Source organism: Hypomesus transpacificus, chromosome 4 (assembly GCF_021917145.1).
Source record: "Hypomesus transpacificus isolate Combined female chromosome 4, fHypTra1, whole genome shotgun sequence".
Classification (NCBI taxonomy): domain Eukaryota; kingdom Metazoa; phylum Chordata; class Actinopteri; order Osmeriformes; family Osmeridae; genus Hypomesus; species Hypomesus transpacificus.
This window is the reverse complement of record NC_061063.1, coordinates 10,509,664-10,527,710: the sequence shown is the minus strand read 5'-3', so window position 1 is coordinate 10,527,710 and position 18,047 is coordinate 10,509,664. Positions and strand designations below refer to the sequence as shown.

General features: G+C 44.5%; 2 protein-coding genes across 3 annotated transcripts; one reads left to right on the top strand and one right to left on the bottom strand.

Moving 5' to 3' along the window:
- Nucleotides 1-41: 41 nt before the first annotated feature.
- On the top strand, nucleotides 42-3,487 carry fbxl6 (F-box and leucine-rich repeat protein 6). The gene is made up of 9 exons (XM_047018536.1): nucleotides 42-724; nucleotides 881-1,039; nucleotides 1,126-1,189; nucleotides 1,399-1,530; nucleotides 1,734-1,841; nucleotides 1,938-2,051; nucleotides 2,179-2,410; nucleotides 2,585-2,819; nucleotides 3,059-3,487. Exons 1-9 carry the CDS (start codon nucleotides 201-203, stop codon nucleotides 3,186-3,188), a joined length of 1,698 nt encoding a protein of 565 aa, XP_046874492.1. The 5' UTR covers nucleotides 42-200; the 3' UTR covers nucleotides 3,189-3,487.
- Nucleotides 3,482-16,817, bottom strand: eppk1 (epiplakin 1). Of its 2 annotated transcripts, XM_047018531.1 has the most exons (3): nucleotides 16,574-16,817; nucleotides 5,066-14,360; nucleotides 3,482-4,051 (listed from the first exon to the last, which is right to left on the bottom strand). In XM_047018531.1, the coding sequence occupies exons 2-3, from the start codon at nucleotides 14,349-14,351 to the stop codon at nucleotides 4,023-4,025; spliced, it is 9,315 nt and encodes a 3,104-aa protein (XP_046874487.1). In that variant the 5' UTR covers nucleotides 14,352-14,360; nucleotides 16,574-16,817; the 3' UTR covers nucleotides 3,482-4,022. The 2 variants fall into 2 exon arrangements, with proteins under 2 accessions (XP_046874487.1, XP_046874486.1); XM_047018530.1 differs by having other exon boundaries at nucleotides 3,482-14,360.
- Nucleotides 16,818-18,047: the final 1,230 nt, after the last annotated feature.

Below are 18,047 nucleotides of genomic sequence, written 5' to 3'. Positions count from 1 at the left end.
ATCTTAGATGGATGGTGCTAGCTAACCAGCAATCGAGTTTATTTATCTATTTTACAAAAATCCCTCCTTAAGTTCGTTATAGTTAATCGCTAAATCATAATGTACAGATAACCGAGACAATTTCAGTCATCAACCTCTCTCACTTTAAGATTCCCATTGATTATTCTTCAGGGTAGTTGAATGTTTGATATCCTGTAAAGATGGAACCAGAGAGTGCAATATCAGAAGCATCTGTTGTACGAAATGCCGATTCTCACTCAAGCACGTCCGGAACTAAGGGAAATAAAAATGAAGTCACTAAAAGGAAAATATCTTTAAAGAGGGAGGCAAGTAATGCGCCTAAAAATGTCAGGGCCAAGAAGAAAAAAAGGAACACTGTCAGAGGGCCTCCAAGACCTAACTACACTGTTCAAGAGGGAGAGGACATGCTATTGATTATATCGAACACCAGTTCGTTTGACAATGTCTTCAGTCCAAAGAGACGAGTAAAAAAAAAAAAATTGGCAGTAGGAAAAGCTAAAGTCAGTAAGCGGAAAAAGACAAATGTTTGTCCCAAGCGTGGTCCAAAAAAGACACCACCGATCAAAAAGGTGGAACGGGAAGTTGCTCCTTATTCCTCAGAGGAGAGTTCTGGAAGTTGGGGTCACAGCCTGCCTGTGGAGGTACTGGTCAACATTTTCCAAATGTTGGTTAGCGAAAATGGAGCCGTACCTTTTCTATGCAGGTAAAAGACAAAACTATTACAGATATGAAAGAAATTAGATGAGTTGATTGGATACAATATGTGCACCTCTTATCATTAGTATTATATTATTATAATTAACCTTTTAAAATGACTTCCTAACGTATCTGTTTTTGCTTATGAACCTGTTTGTTGTAGAATGGCCAAGGTCTGCAACCTATGGAATGCTGCTGCCAGCACACCAGCTTTGTGGCGCACTGTATCACTTGGGTACTGCTGGATCGAACCAGGCAAGACCCAGCTACCCAAAACAGAACTGAAGATCAGGAACACCATCAGCTGGCTTGCACAGAACAGGTCTGGCATGATCTGTTAAGAAAATGTGAGATGATTTTGTGAATGAGGGTTTGTGATAAACAATCGACTACTCCTTTGTGTTCAAGGTTCTCTCAAGTTAGAGACTTTTCTCTGTGTCACTGGAAAAAGCAAGTGGACCATGTTTTAGAGGTGAGTATTTTTCATTTAATAGAAATGAATGTTATTACCTTCTAAATGTGGAGCCTAACTATTTTGGGGAAAAACACTCATACTGTCAAAACAATATTTTAAAGTAAAAGAGCAAATGGATTCAGGTGTGAGGACAATGGGGCGTTGAAGTTCTTACAGCAACCTATTTTACCCCCCCAAAAAATTGTATATCTGCTTTCTTCCCTTAGGTGGTGTCTCAATCCTGCCCTCATCTAAGGTCACTCAAGCTGTCGTACTGTGCGGGAGCGACTACCAAGGCCTTCAGCAGCCTTGGGGACCACTGCCGCGCTCTAAAGAGCATCAACGTGCAGTATTCAGAGGTAACAAGAATATTATTATTGAACAATTATGTATTTAATGAGCAGATGTCTTTGTCCGACGCAACATAGAGAGGAGATTTCAAACCTGCACCGTCTTGATCTGTTGTCAATTGGTCTAACCACTGAGCCACCCATGTGATTGTATCAGTGGAAAAGTAAAAATGTTTGTGTCCCCGATTTATATATATTTGTTCTGTCTGCAGTTTGACATGGCAGGGCTTGTGTCCCTCCTGGAATCCCATGGCAGTCAAATCCAACAGATGCTGTTCACTCACGGACCTAAAAACGACAAACTTCTCTCTGCTATCTCAGTATGTTTTTCCCCACAACCAATATATTCATTATTTAACAGTCTCACAATTATTATACAGTAAAATCTTTTACAAAATATTTGTTTTTGTTTTTAGAAAGGTTGCTGTCCTGAATTGGAACTACTTGAAATAAACACAAAACTGGATAGTGGATATTGTCAGCTCCCTATAAGCATCCAAGCTCTACAAATGGGTTGTCCTAAATTAAAGGTACGCATACAAAATGTACACTTACTCAATTACCACACAAACTGTAGCAATATTCTTCCTCACATCAAGTTATTAACACTATGAAGTGCAGAAACCCAACAGTCTTTTTCTGTCTTGCTTTATTCAGACGTTCCGCATGCTGAACGTCACGCCCCTGTATAAGACAGTACGCAGCGGGTCAGAATGCCTGCTGGGTTTTCCCATGCTGGAGGAATTATGTATCGCCACCGCATCTTTTTCTGTCATGAAGGACCAGGATCTGACAAACATCCTCTATGGGTCCACCAAGCTGCGTGTCCTCGACCTGCGGGGTTGCTATGGAATCACTACGGCCGGCTTGGCTGCCCTTCCTTGCGAAAGTATGTTTTCACTCTGAGACATTGTGAGGGAAGCTCTTGAAAAAAAATTAACATGCATGGCTTAGTCTGTTGCTCATCTACTGGGATATTTAAACTTGAAATGAACATGCAAGAGTATTGTAAACCCTCTCATTTCTATCACTGTTTGTGTGTTTCTGCCTGTTTGTTCCCCAGAGCTTGAGTGTCTATACTGGGGACTGTACAAAGTGTCTCTGTCGTCATCCAAAAAGGACCTTCACCTACTCACCCAGAAATGGAGCTGCACACTGCAGGAGATGGACCTCACTAATCACCTCTTCTCCGAGAGCGACATGGAGATCACCATGGGCCAACTAGCTCAGGGACCAGGAGCCGACTCCTTGCATTCCCTTAACCTTACTGGAACCAAGATCACAGTACCAGCCCTCAGGTAAGCCATCTGTTCTCTTAAATCCAGCCTGTGGTAACGTGAGCCAACACAGAACACATATGAACAGAAAGATACAATATACTTTTTTTTTTTTTTATCTCGTTTGTAATGTTTGCAGAAGAGATAAAAGTAATATTTACTGTTTAATAATATATTGTTTTATGATTGTAACTTTTTTTATGTACTGTTTTGAGTACAAGAAAGGCGCATTATGAATAAAATGTATTATTATTTTGCAGGTTGATTATAAGCCAGGCAACAGCTCTAAACTATCTGAACTTGTCCTCCTGCCGGAACATTCCGAGGGGTCTCAAAAGAGTGTACTGGGGCCAGGAAGACATTCACCAGCTGCTTGAGAAATTAGAATAATATATTAGTTATGTGGTACAGGATATTGACAAGAGACTCAAAATATGCTGAGGTTAGAGAGCAACCACTGTTTCAGAGTGTTTTCAGGATATTGAAAACTTGATGCCAATGTTTTTTTTTTTTTTTTTTATATGTTGTGACCTGCACCCCTCTTAATACAAATTTTTCTTTCATCATGTTTTTATAAAATGTATATACTTGTAATTTCACATTCCTTTGTGAAAGATATTTATGTGTGTCATTGTCTAAGTGATTAAATGTTTGCACAGTTAGTCATATATAAATATACATGATTCAGATGTTGCATTTTTTATTGACAAATTTAAAAACAGTGTAAAATACAGTTTACTCATGATCTAGGCAGTGACTGCATTGAGTTGTTAATATACAATACAGTTCTAATGTAATATATTTGGGCTAAGCAGAGAGACCACTTTATAAGGGCTAATGTAGATGATATGCCCTAACAGGTTAGCAAATGTTGACAGTCCATTATAGTTGTAGAACAAGCGTGGTGAACGGGTGATTTGGTGAGTCTGTCGTAGAGGTGTATTTTGTCTTACCCTCACTTGTTGACAGGAGAAATATTTCAAAAAGGTCAGGTAGATTAAAAATAAATATATGATCATCATTATGTTAATGGTAACATATTTGGTTTCACCAAAATATCTAGTCAATGTGGGGGGTAGTTTCTTTAAAGAAACCTTTAAACATTAAGCTCTAACAATTTTTTTACCATATATGTCAAAGGGAAATAATCCATTTATATATATAAACATTTGTAGAAATTAATTATCATAGTAAACAGGGTAATTAGTGTTGTTGGCTGGTTGCTTATTTCTTTAGAGAGAGCAAGCTGAGGCCTGTGCTGGGATCTCTCACACACCTGTCCACTAACTGTAGGTATGTGAGATTCTCTTGGGTGTTGGGGTCAAAGAAGCCCTTGGTGTCGTCGTCAGGGTCAGACAGGATCTCGTTCATTTCCTCATCAAAGTATCCTCTCTGGTAGGCCACCTCTACAGGCACCCGATGGCTATGGACTGGATCGATGATGCCCCCAGTGGCAATCTGGGCCTCCAGGAGGCGGATGCCGTGGTCCTTGACGATCAGGTCCTTTTTCAGGGCCTGGAACAAGGAGATGGTGTTTTCCGTGTAGGGATCTTTGTATCCGGTCACTGCCCTTTCTGCCGACAGCAGTTTGCTCTTCCACTCGTTCCCCACCACACCCTGAGCAGCGGCCTCCTCCACTGAGAGCTTCCTGTTCTTCACTGGGTCGATGATGAACCCGGTGGCGGCCTGGGCTTCCAGAAGAACCAGAGAGGTACCGGGGGTCAGGAGACCTTTGGTCTTGGCCTCGTAGATGCTCATGGTCTGCTTAGTGGACTGAACGTACACCCCTGCAATGCTGTTGGTGCCCTTCAAGTACTGGCGCACCGAGTCCATCTCGCTCACCTCGCTCACTGTGACCTTACCAGCACTGAGGTCGTTGTAGATTTTCTCGTCGATGATTTTAGAGACGCGCAGTTGGTCCGCCGTGACGTCCTTCCTGATTCCGTGGAAGCTCTTGTTCTCAGATGTCTGTGTGGTTGTTGTGGTGATTGTGGTGGAGGCGGTGGATGTTTGCTGTTGAATGATGGTTATTATCATCTCCATGAAGCGTTCGATAGTGATTGTCCCTGCCTTGTACTGCTGCACCAGTTCTCTCCTCTTCTCCTCAGTGATGTATTTGGAGTAGAGTTGATCCCACAGAGACACAGTCTGGCCTTGGAACTTCCCCCCTGCTTTGGTCGTTGTTGTGGATTTGAAGATGAGCTTGGTTTGCTCGTCGATGAAGAAGTAAACCTCTCCCTTCTTGACGATGACCAGCAAGCTGAGGCCTGTGCTGGGATCTCTCACACACCTGTCCACTAACTGTAGGTATGTGAGATTCTCTTGGGTGTTGGGGTCAAAGAAGCCCTTGGTGTCGTCGTCAGGGTCAGACAGGATCTCGTTCATTTCCTCATCAAAGTATCCTCTCTGGTAGGCCACCTCTACAGGCACCCGATGGCTATGGACTGGATCGATGATGCCCCCAGTGGCAATCTGGGCCTCCAGGAGGCGGATGCCGTGGTCCTTGACGATCAGGTCCTTTTTCAGGGCCTGGAACAAGGAGATGGTGTTTTCCGTGTAGGGATCTTTGTATCCGGTCACTGCCCTTTCTGCCGACAGCAGTTTGCTCTTCCACTCGTTCCCCACCACACCCTGAGCAGCGGCCTCCTCCACTGAGAGCTTCCTGTTCTTCACTGGGTCGATGATGAACCCGGTGGCGGCCTGGGCTTCCAGAAGAACCAGAGAGGTACCGGGGGTCAGGAGACCTTTGGTCTTGGCCTCGTAGATGCTCATGGTCTGCTTAGTGGACTGAACGTACACCCCTGCAATGCTGTTGGTGCCCTTCAAGTACTGGCGCACCGAGTCCATCTCGCTCACCTCGCTCACTGTGACCTTACCAGCACTGAGGTCGTTGTAGATTTTCTCGTCGATGATTTTAGAGACGCGCAGTTGGTCCGCCGTGACGTCCTTCCTGATTCCGTGGAAGCTCTTGTTCTCAGATGTCTGTGTGGTTGTTGTGGTGATTGTGGTGGAGGTGGTGGATGTTTGCTGTTGAATGATGGTTATTATCATCTCCATGAAGCGTTCGATAGTGATTGTCCCTGCCTTGTACTGCTGCACCAGTTCTCTCCTCTTCTCCTCAGTGATGTATTTGGAGTAGAGTTGATCCCACAGAGACACAGTCTGGCCTTGGAACTTCCCCCCTGCTTTGGTCGTTGTTGTGGATTTGAAGATGAGCTTGGTTTGCTCGTCGATGAAGAAGTAAACCTCTCCCTTCTTGACGATGACCAGCAAGCTGAGGCCTGTGCTGGGATCTCTCACACACCTGTCCACTAACTGTAGGTATGTGAGATTCTCTTGGGTGTTGGGGTCAAAGAAGCCCTTGGTGTCGTCGTCAGGGTCAGACAGGATCTCGTTCATTTCCTTATCAAAGTATCCTCTCTGGTAGGCCACCTCTACAGGCACCCGATGGCTATGGACTGGATCGATGATGCCCCCAGTGGCAATCTGGGCCTCCAGGAGGCGGATGCCGTGGTCCTTGACGATCAGGTCCTTTTTCAGGGCCTGGAACAAGGAGATGGTGTTTTCCGTGTAGGGATCTTTGTATCCGGTCACTGCCCTTTCTGCCGACAGCAGTTTGCTCTTCCACTCGTTCCCCACCACACCCTGAGCAGCGGCCTCCTCCACTGAGAGCTTCCTGTTCTTCACTGGGTCGATGATGAACCCGGTGGCGGCCTGGGCTTCCAGAAGAACCAGAGAGGTACCGGGGGTCAGGAGACCTTTGGTCTTGGCCTCGTAGATGCTCATGGTCTGCTTAGTGGACTGAACGTACACCCCTGCAATGCTGTTGGTGCCCTTCAAGTACTGGCGCACCGAGTCCATCTCGCTCACCTCGCTCACTGTGACCTTACCAGCACTGAGGTCGTTGTAGATTTTCTCGTCGATGATTTTAGAGACGCGCAGTTGGTCCGCCGTGACGTCCTTCCTGATTCCGTGGAAGCTCTTGTTCTCAGATGTCTGTGTGGTTGTTGTGGTGATTGTGGTGGAGGCGGTGGATGTTTGCTGTTGAATGATGGTTATTATCATCTCCATGAAGCGTTCGATAGTGATTGTCCCTGCCTTGTACTGCTGCACCAGTTCTCTCCTCTTCTCCTCAGTGATGTATTTGGAGTAGAGTTGATCCCACAGAGACACAGTCTGGCCTTGGAACTTCCCCCCTGCTTTGGTCGTTGTTGTGGATTTGAAGATGAGCTTGGTTTGCTCGTCGATGAAGAAGTAAACCTCTCCCTTCTTGACGATGACCAGCAAGCTGAGGCCTGTGCTGGGATCTCTCACACACCTGTCCACTAACTGTAGGTATGTGAGATTCTCTTGGGTGTTGGGGTCAAAGAAGCCCTTGGTGTCGTCGTCAGGGTCAGACAGGATCTCGTTCATTTCCTCATCAAAGTATCCTCTCTGGTAGGCCACCTCTACAGGCACCCGATGGCTATGGACTGGATCGATGATGCCCCCAGTGGCAATCTGGGCCTCCAGGAGGCGGATGCCGTGGTCCTTGACGATCAGGTCCTTTTTCAGGGCCTGGAACAAGGAGATGGTGTTTTCCGTGTAGGGATCTTTGTATCCGGTCACTGCCCTTTCTGCCGACAGCAGTTTGCTCTTCCACTCGTTCCCCACCACACCCTGAGCAGCGGCCTCCTCCACTGAGAGCTTCCTGTTCTTCACTGGGTCGATGATGAACCCGGTGGCGGCCTGGGCTTCCAGAAGAACCAGAGAGGTACCGGGGGTCAGGAGACCTTTGGTCTTGGCCTCGTAGATGCTCATGGTCTGCTTAGTGGACTGAACGTACACCCCTGCAATGCTGTTGGTGCCCTTCAAGTACTGGCGCACCGAGTCCATCTCGCTCACCTCGCTCACTGTGACCTTACCAGCACTGAGGTCGTTGTAGATTTTCTCGTCGATGATTTTAGAGACGCGCAGTTGGTCCGCCGTGACGTCCTTCCTGATTCCGTGGAAGCTCTTGTTCTCAGATGTCTGTGTGGTTGTTGTGGTGATTGTGGTGGAGGTGGTGGATGTTTGCTGTTGAATGATGGTTATTATCATCTCCATGAAGCGTTCGATAGTGATTGTCCCTGCCTTGTACTGCTGCACCAGTTCTCTCCTCTTCTCCTCAGTGATGTATTTGGAGTAGAGTTGATCCCACAGAGACACAGTCTGGCCTTGGAACTTCCCCCCTGCTTTGGTCGTTGTTGTGGATTTGAAGATGAGCTTGGTTTGCTCGTCGATGAAGAAGTAAACCTCTCCCTTCTTGACGATGACCAGCAAGCTGAGGCCTGTGCTGGGATCTCTCACACACCTGTCCACTAACTGTAGGTATGTGAGATTCTCTTGGGTGTTGGGGTCAAAGAAGCCCTTGGTGTCGTCGTCAGGGTCAGACAGGATCTCGTTCATTTCCTCATCAAAGTATCCTCTCTGGTAGGCCACCTCTACAGGCACCCGATGGCTATGGACTGGATCGATGATGCCCCCAGTGGCAATCTGGGCCTCCAGGAGGCGGATGCCGTGGTCCTTGACGATCAGGTCCTTTTTCAGGGCCTGGAACAAGGAGATGGTGTTTTCAGTGTAGGGATCTTTGTATCCGGTCACTGCCCTTTCTGCCGACAGCAGTTTGCTCTTCCACTCGTTCCCCACCACACCCTGAGCAGCGGCCTCCTCCACTGAGAGCTTCCTGTTCTTCACTGGGTCGATGATGAACCCGGTGGCGGCCTGGGCTTCCAGAAGAACCAGAGAGGTACCGGGGGTCAGGAGACCTTTGGTCTTGGCCTCGTAGATGCTCATGGTCTGCTTAGTGGACTGAACGTACACCCCTGCAATGCTGTTGGTGCCCTTCAAGTACTGGCGCACCGAGTCCATCTCGCTCACCTCGCTCACTGTGACCTTACCAGCACTGAGGTCGTTGTAGATTTTCTCGTCGATGATTTTAGAGACGCGCAGTTGGTCCGCCGTGACGTCCTTCCTGATTCCGTGGAAGCTCTTGTTCTCAGATGTCTGTGTGGTTGTTGTGGTGATTGTGGTGGAGGTGGTGGATGTTTGCTGTTGAATGATGGTTATTATCATCTCCATGAAGCGTTCGATAGTGATTGTCCCTGCCTTGTACTGCTGCACCAGTTCTCTCCTCTTCTCCTCAGTGATGTATTTGGAGTAGAGTTGATCCCACAGAGACACAGTCTGGCCTTGGAACTTCCCCCCTGCTTTGGTCGTTGTTGTGGATTTGAAGATGAGCTTGGTTTGCTCGTCGATGAAGAAGTAAACCTCTCCCTTCTTGACGATGACCAGCAAGCTGAGGCCTGTGCTGGGATCTCTCACACACCTGTCCACTAACTGTAGGTATGTGAGATTCTCTTGGGTGTTGGGGTCAAAGAAGCCCTTGGTGTCGTCGTCAGGGTCAGACAGGATCTCGTTCATTTCCTCATCAAAGTATCCTCTCTGGTAGGCCACCTCTACAGGCACCCGATGGCTATGGACTGGATCGATGATGCCCCCAGTGGCAATCTGGGCCTCCAGGAGGCGGATGCCGTGGTCCTTGACGATCAGGTCCTTTTTCAAGGCCTGGAACAAGGAGATGGTGTTTCCCGTGTAGGGATCTTTGTATCCGGTCACTGCCCTTTCTGCCGACAGCAGTTTGCTCTTCCACTCGTTCCCCACCACACCCTGAGCAGCGGCCTCCTCCACTGAGAGCTTCCGGTTCTCCACCGGGTCGATGACGAACCCGGTGGCGGCCTGGGCCTCCAGAAGAACCAGAGAGGTACCGGGGGTCAGGAGACCTTTGGTCTTGGCCTCGTAGATGCTCATGGTCTGCTTGGTTGACTGAATATACACCCCTGCAATGCAGTTTGTTGCCCCTAGGTACTTTTGGATTGTTTCCATTTCATCAACAGCTTCTCTGGTTATTTCACCTGTGATAATCTGTTTGAAGACCTCTTTGGAGATGATTTTTGATTCATAAAGTTCACTTGCTGATACTTGCTTTCTCAATCCTTTGAACTTCTTTTCTTTGGATGTCATCTCTTCTATAATTGAAGTTAATATCTCAGTTATTTCTTCTATTGTTAGTGCTTTTGTGTTGTATTGTTGTATTAGCTGCTCTCTTTTTTGTTTTGAAATATATTCAGACAGTAAAACCTCCCACAGAGTAACAGTTTTGCCTTTGAATTTCCCAGCCTTCGTGGTCACGGATTTCTCTTTGAACTTCATCTCTGTTTTCTGATCTGTGTGGAAGGTCTGACCTTCTCCATACAGCGGCAGAAGAAGAAGCCCTGTGTGAGGATCCTTTTCACACCTCTGTTTCAAGTCGTGGTATGTTAGATTTTCCTTTGTGTTTGGGTCAAAGAATCCTTTGGTGTCATCATTGGGGTTGGACAGTGTTTGGCTTGTTTCTTCATCCAGATAGCCTCTTGTTTTAGCAACATGGATTGGAATTCTGAGGCTGTAAATTGGGTCAATTATTCCTCCTGTCGCTATTTGGGCTTCAAGCAGACGAACTCCATGTCCTTTCACAACCAAGTCTCTGTGCATCGCTTCAAACAAGGATATTGTTGAATCTGTGAATGGATCTATGTAACCAGTGACAGCCCGCTCAGCTGAGAGTAGATGTGCGTGGATCTCAGGTCCAACAATGTTTTCTTTAGCTGCATCATCAGCAGAGTAGAGTTTGTTTTTGACTGGATCGATAACAAACCCTGTTGCAGCTTGAGCCTCGAGGAGTACCAGGGCAGTACCAGGAGCCAACAAGTTCTGTTTAGAGGCCTCATATATGCTCAGTACTTTTTTGGATGGATAAATCAGGACACCAGCAATACTGCCTGTACCCTGCAAGAACTTACTCACAGATTCCTGTTTGATAACCTCTTCAAGAGTTATTTTTCCTTCCTTCAGACTAATGAAAACATCCTTTTTAATGATTTTTGCATCCAGTAGTTGTTGTGCAGACACAGGCTTTCTCAGACCCATTGTTGTTTTTTGAGTTTGATTCTTTTCCAGTGTTGTGATGGTAGACATTACCAGAGTGGTCATTTCTAGTGTGGTGATTTTCCCTGTTCTGTATTTTTCAATGAACTGAAGTCTTTGATCATCTGTGAAGTATTTAGATTGAATCAAGTCCCATAGGTTGACTGACTGACCTGAGTAACGACCCACTGATACGCTAACTGTTGTCTTTTCAAGCTCCTTTTTTATTTCTGCGTCTGAGTACATCTTCACAGTTTTCTTCTGAGATGTTGTTTTGTCTGTCAGTTTCAGGAGAAAAAGTCCTGTTTCTGAATCCTGAATGCACCGCCCCAACATGTCCATGTATGTCAGGTTTTCTTGTGTTACTGGGTAAAAAAAGCCCTTGGTGTCATCACTTGTATCTGCCAGAATCATATTTAGCTCTGCATCAAAGTATCCTTTTCTGTATGCAACTTCAAGGGGCAAGTGAAGACATGTCACTGGGTCAATGATGCCACCTGTGGCAAGCTGGGCCTCAAGTAAACGGATTCCATGCTGCTTGAGAATCAGGTCTTTTTTCATTGCTTGGAAGATGGATATCTTGTTGCCAGTGTACGGGTCCACGTAACCAGTCACTGCCTTTTCTGCTGATAAAAGCTTCTCATACAATTCTGGACCGAACACCTGCTTATTGAGGGCCTGCTCCACTGTCAGTTGCTGGTTTTGCAGAGGATCAATGATGTACCCTGTGGCAGCCTGGGCTTCCAAAAGAGACAAGGCAGTACCAGGAGTTAGAATGCCCCTTTTCTTGGCCTCATAGATACTCAGTTTTTGATTGCTGGGCTGGAGAATTACTCCTGCAACACAACTTGTTCCTTGCAAGTATTTTATTACATTTTCCATCTTCATCACGTCAGCCTTTGTCAGAATTTCCTTTATCAGGCTATTGTATGTTTTTTCATCCACAATTCCTAACTTCTGAAGATCAGCAATTGAGACATTTCCCCTGAGTCCAGTGAAATTGAACTTTGCTTGACGAGCAATCTCCTTGTTTTCAATAATTTCCAAGGTGATGGTAATGATTTGCTCGACTGTGATCTTCCTTGACTTGTAGAGCTTGAACAACTCTTGCCTCTTCTCCTCACTTAGATACTCAGAGTTCATGAGATCCCAAAGTGTTGCATTCTTTCCGCTGAATCTGCCAAACTTCACGGTGAGAGTTTTGGCTTTCAGTGTTTCTTTGATGTGATCCTGTACGGTGAATCTGTTACTTTTGCTAATGAGGGGCAAGAGACACTTGCCTGTGCTCGGATCTGTGACGCACCTCGCCAGAAGCTGCAGGTATGTGAGGTTCTCATGAGTGTTGGGGTCAAAGAATCCTTTAGTGTCATCACTGGGATCAGCAAGAATCTCATTCATTTCTTCATCAAAATATCCCTTACTGTAGGCTACATGGACTGGAATACGATGGCTGTTAACGGGGTCGATGATGCCTCCAGTGGCAATTTGTGCCTCAAGAAGACGAATTCCATGGTCTTTTAAAATGAGGTCTTTCTGCATGGCTTGGAACAGAGATATCTTTTTTCCAGTGTATGGATCTGTGTATCCTGTCACTGCCTTCTCCGCTGAGCGCAGCTTCTCATGTAGGTCAGCTCCCACAGTTTTGGCCTTCACAGCCTCATCTACGGAGAGCCTTCTGTTGCTGATGGGATCAATGATGAATCCTGTTGCTGCCTGAGCTTCTAGAAGAATCAGTGCTGTGCCTGGCATGAGTTTGCCCTTCTGTCTGGCTTGGTAGATGTTCATGATCTGAGAGTCAGGAAGCAGAACACCAGCGATACTGTCTTTGCCTTTCAGATACATGGTCACATTTTCATCATCTGTGACTTCTTTCACGGTCTTCTTCCCCTTCGTGAGGTCCTCCAGGTCCTTCTTACTGATGATGTCTGCTTCCACTAGCTGCTCTGCTGTGACAGGTTCCCTGATGCCTTCAAAGATGACCTTGGTTGTGTTTACTGAGTGCTCTATGACCACAAGAACCTTTTTAGTGATAGTGTGGATTGTCAGATGTCCCTGTTTGTACTGCTGGATAATGTCTTGCCTTTGATGCTCTTCAAAGTATTCTGACATCAGCAGCTCCCATAGAGAGACAGTCATGCCCATGTACTTTCCACATGTCACTTTCACCTTCACTTCTTTGAGAGATAATTTACTTTGATAGTCAATGAAGTTATGATTCAGCCCTTTGGATTTTTCCAAGAGAGGGAGTAGGCAGAAACCAGTGGCAGGGTCAATGACACAACGCTCTGTAAGTTGCAGGTAGGTCAGGTTTTCCTTTGTGTTTGGATCAAAAAACCCTTTGGTGTCATCACCTGAGTTTTCAAGTATTGCGTTCATGTTTTCATCAAACAAGCCGCGCTTATAGGCCATGTCCACAGGAAGCCTGTGACTGTTGATAGGGTCGATTATCCCCCCTGTTGCAATCTGGGCCTCAAGTAAGCGAATTCCATGCTCCTTCACAATGAGGTCCTTTGACAGTGCTTGAAACAGTGATATGGTCTCACCTGAGTAGGGGTCCTTGTATCCTGTTACTGCCTGTTCAGCAGATAGGAGCTTTGCATGATACTCTGGTCCTATGACTTTGTTTTTGATGGCCTCGTCCACGCTGAACTTCTTGTTTTCAACCGGATCAATGATATACCCAGTGGCAGCCTGTGCTTCGAGAAGATTTAGTGCTGTTCCTGGCATGATGATGCCCTTCTTCATGGCTTGATAAATGCTCATTTTTTGATTGGACGAGAGCATGGCCACACCTGCGATGCTTCCTTTACCTTCCAGGTATTCCTTGACAGTCTCCATCAGCATCACATCCTGAGTTGTGGTGTTACCTTTCTGCAAGTCATCGTACATTTCTTTGTTGATGATGTTTGATGCCAGAAGCTCGGTGGAAGACACTGCCCTCCGCAGGCCCTTGAAGGTAATGCAGATTGGGAGCAGCAGCAGTCCAGTGTCAGGAGCTACCATGCACTTTGCCATTAATTGTGAGTAGTTGAGATTTTCTCTGGAGTCTGGGTCATAGAACACACTGAGCTCTTCCATTTGGCCAAACAACAAGCCCTTTTCAAAGTAGCCCTGCTCAATCGCTGATTCCTCTGATATGTGTGTTTTCTTAACAGGGTCAAACAGGGATTTGGTGCTTATCTGTGCCTGAAGCAGCCTGTATCCGTAGTCCTTTGGAACTACATCCTTTTGTATGGCTTGGAATACAGAGATGGTTTGGTTGGTATATGGATCTGTGTAACCACTGATAGCTCTCTCTGCCACCAGAAGTTTCTCTCTCAACTCAGGCCCAATTAATTTCTCGTTAACAGCATCATTGACTGATAATTTACGGTTGTGGATTGGGTCTATGATTCCCTGTGTGGCAGCTTGAGCTTCTAAGATGGCTATAGCTGTTCCTGGCTTCAGAAGGCGTTTCTTCAGTGCTTGATATATTGAGATCTTTTCTTTTGTTCTCTCAAGGAAGATCCCAGCCACTGCTCCAGGGTGCTGTGCATCTCCCTTCCCATCCATGTCTGCAGTTGATGCCATTTTTGTAATCTGTTAAAACGTAAACAATATGCAAAATGTGAGAATATATTCCTGGCTTGTCAGTTCATTAACATAATGTATCATAAATAAATCCTAGGTGTTGCAAATATAACCATCCTTTCAAAACACAGCCTTTCCAAAAAATCATGACAGTGTAATTCTTTTTTCATGAACACATATTAATAATGCTTCATAAATGGTGAGTAGCAAATCTTTAGTTGAAGTGACCGGAGAAGGATTCACACGTAATACATACTGAATCTGTGAGACACATTTTGTCTCACAAGCAAGACCAATTAATTCAGAATATATTTAATGAAGGTCAAATACTAGGGAGTCAGATGGCTGAGCGGTGAGGGAGTCGGGCTAGTAATCAGAAGGTTACTGGATCGATTCCCCGCTGTGCCAAATGACGTTGTGTCCTTGGGCAAGGCACTTCCCCCTACTTGCCTTGGGGGGAATGTCCCTGTACTTTTTGTAAGTCGCTCTGGATAAGAGCGTCTGCTAAATGACTAAATGTAAAATACTCATGTTTTGTCACAACCGACAGGATACACCCAGACACATAGAGGATGTTTACTGAGCGTTGACAAAGTGTGTGGAGTAGTTGAATGCCAAACAGACAGTGCAGTAACACACAGTCTGCTTTACTCAAGCTATGCAGGTCACAGATATCCTTAACCTCCATAAATCAAACATTATCAGCAACTTCCACTTTACTATAATTATTATGCATTTTACTATAACTAGTATTATATATTTAGCAACTAAAGTACTAGGTCAGTGAAATGCTTTCCCATTTGAAGCCCTTCCTTCGCTGAACTTGAATGCTTCTATTGAATGTGATCAGGTTGTATCTGGGTAACGGTTGTGCAAGAGAATTCTTTCCGGCTCATGTAATGCCAGTTTGCAGTTGATACATTGCCCGTGTGTTATGCAATATTAAAAGAGACTAAATGGTATTTTTGAGATGAGTGAATTAAACCACTGCATTAATAAAAACATAATTATTCCGTTTTAATAAAACTTTCTCAATTAACATTCTAGTTACGCTTTAGTGTGTATTTAAATCATTTTATGTATAAATATTCATGTAAATAATAAGCAAATCATTTTCTGAAGCTTTCAAAATGGTCTCATGACCCATGAACAGTAATGCCTTTGGTCTCATTAACTATGAACAACACCAATGAACACCTTTACCCAATGTTAAACAAGCCGATTATATTGTATGGAAGTTAGCAAACAACTTAGAATTTCCTCAGCCAAGAAAAAATCTTTTGTAGCTGTCTTACATTTGTGTTACAAGATTAAATCTAAATGTATGAACTGTCAGAATGTCTGCCTGTCTGAAGCAAGGTCCTTTCTCGTAGCTTTGACCCAGGCTGTTTCTGACTTGAATAGTGTCTGAAGGAAATGAGCCTAACCTGGGGTTAGCTTTATTTTTAACTCTATTCTTCTCTGTTCTTTGATCTATACATAACTAACTCTATTCCTAACATAACAGATATAGGAAAAATGCTCTAGTGTTAATTCTGCACCACAAAAGCATCAGATTCTAGATAAATCACCTAGAGTTAAATCCTTAAAAATGTCAACAAGTGACTTTTCTTCAATAGGCAAGGACGTTTTACAGACATGTCTTAGTTTACAGATCATCATGCAGTAATTATTAACTGAAGGCAGCGCAGATAAAGCTCTATAAAACAGGACGTTTCACCCTATCCATTGGAGGTCAAGTAATTTAAATGTGTACATAGTTAGCTCTTCCTCCCTCTCCAATTCATTTACAGTCACTACAGTAACAGCTGCAATGCGCTACAAAATACAATCCTGTATATTGTCTACTATTATGTATAGAAAGCAAACCCTCATCAACTGTCAAATAGCACGCTGTTGAGAAAGAAGCTAAACTATACTTATATTTATTTTCAAATTAAGAAGTCTAAGGTTGTGTATGTTTACTTCACTGTACCATAGAAACACAAATATCTGCAGACTAAAACATAATTAATGACTGCACAGGTCTGAGTTGAGATTCACATCTTGCCTCTTAAAACACAAATAAAAATCACTTTCAATTCAATCATCTCAATTCAAGGCACTGTGGATAACTGACATAGCTACATAGTAATGTCATTTTCAACTTTTTCTACTTAAAATTAATTGACAAAACAAAGAAACAAGCAGTGTATTCACAGATACAGAGAACTGTTCCTTACCTTGTGTTGGTGTGCAAGTCTACTGTCTGTCAACAAGAGTTCTGGAGCGTCAGTCTTTCGTAGGGCAGACGTGATCTCTGACTTGTCGTCTCAGTAAAAGTTACTTTCCTCTTATACAGATATACCAGGAACAGACACACCCTCTTTCAGGAAAGACCTGCTTTGAGTTCATTGGCAAGCCGCCAAAATTCCGGAAATTTCCCTGCATTTTCTTGTGTGTGCATATCTGCAACCTGGCTTACAGTTTATTGTTAGGGGCACTGCATTGCACTGTGCAATAGCATATGGTAAAACAAAGCAAAATCTATACTTATATCTATAACCTGGTGTGATGATCAGCAGCAAATCCAACATGCCATCTTCAGATTCCTATCTTAGGAATGTCTGAGTTGTGACAATAGAATCCCTAATCGCTGATAGGAGAGGATCTCTCTACTCCCTGATAGGAGAGCCTTGCATTTGTGTAACAACATTCTTGAGGCAGATTATTGCCTAACTGACATAACCTACAAGTTCCGAAGAATTTCCTGAAACTGACTGTCAATGTAAACTGGCTATCAACCACAAAAGACTCTGAAGAGGGGATTAGTAAGGCGGATTCAGTTGAGTGATTCTAAAGCTGAAACCACAGAGCAGACCAGGTCTAGGGTTTAGAGTATGAGATTAGTACGATCTGAGCTCATACTTAAGCCCTGTCATCTAAGGTATGTGTTTTCTCACCTTGTCATCACAAACACACTTATGCAGACAAGATGTTGCACACACAACCTGGAATAATCACTGTGTAACTTGTCTGATTTGAACTCTTCAGTATCTGTTTCAGCGCCCCCATGTTTCCCCTGGCTGGTATTTTGGAAAGCTCAGAGGCAGGGCGTGGACCCAAGCCTTCCAGCACAAGCAACAGGCTGTCAAAGAACAAAGGTGAACATTTCACTAGAATACCTCGGTATTCACAGATAAACTCTAATTAGGAGCTGGAACATGACATCTCACACCATCGCATGACTTTGGCTGAATGGTGACTTTTGTGTCTTACTGTGTTCTGTTTTGCACTAGTATTTGGGTCTGTGATAAAACAAGTAATGAATTATGCTTTCGCGTAATCCTCAATCTTTAAAAAAAATCATAAAAGGCATGTTTTGAGTGGAAAGGAGAGCAGTTTGTAGTGTTCATGGATTATTGATAACTGTATGGGACTATGTACCAGTTACTTAAACTGAAAATTGTATTGCTGCCAAATTAATGTGGCTTTAGAAAGCCAATTTCGTTGGTAATGCTTGTTGATTCATTTCAGGTTTGGTTTTGGCACCAAACCTGGTGTGGCTTGCTGTGATGTGAACTGGAGCATAACCAAAACCCAGCTAGAACTGTAAAAAACTTGCTCTGTACAGTTTCTTTCTCTAATTTTCATGCTTGTGGTGCAAAAAGTAATAAGACGATTGTGATAAGAAGCTGCTGTGTCTTTTCTTTTTCT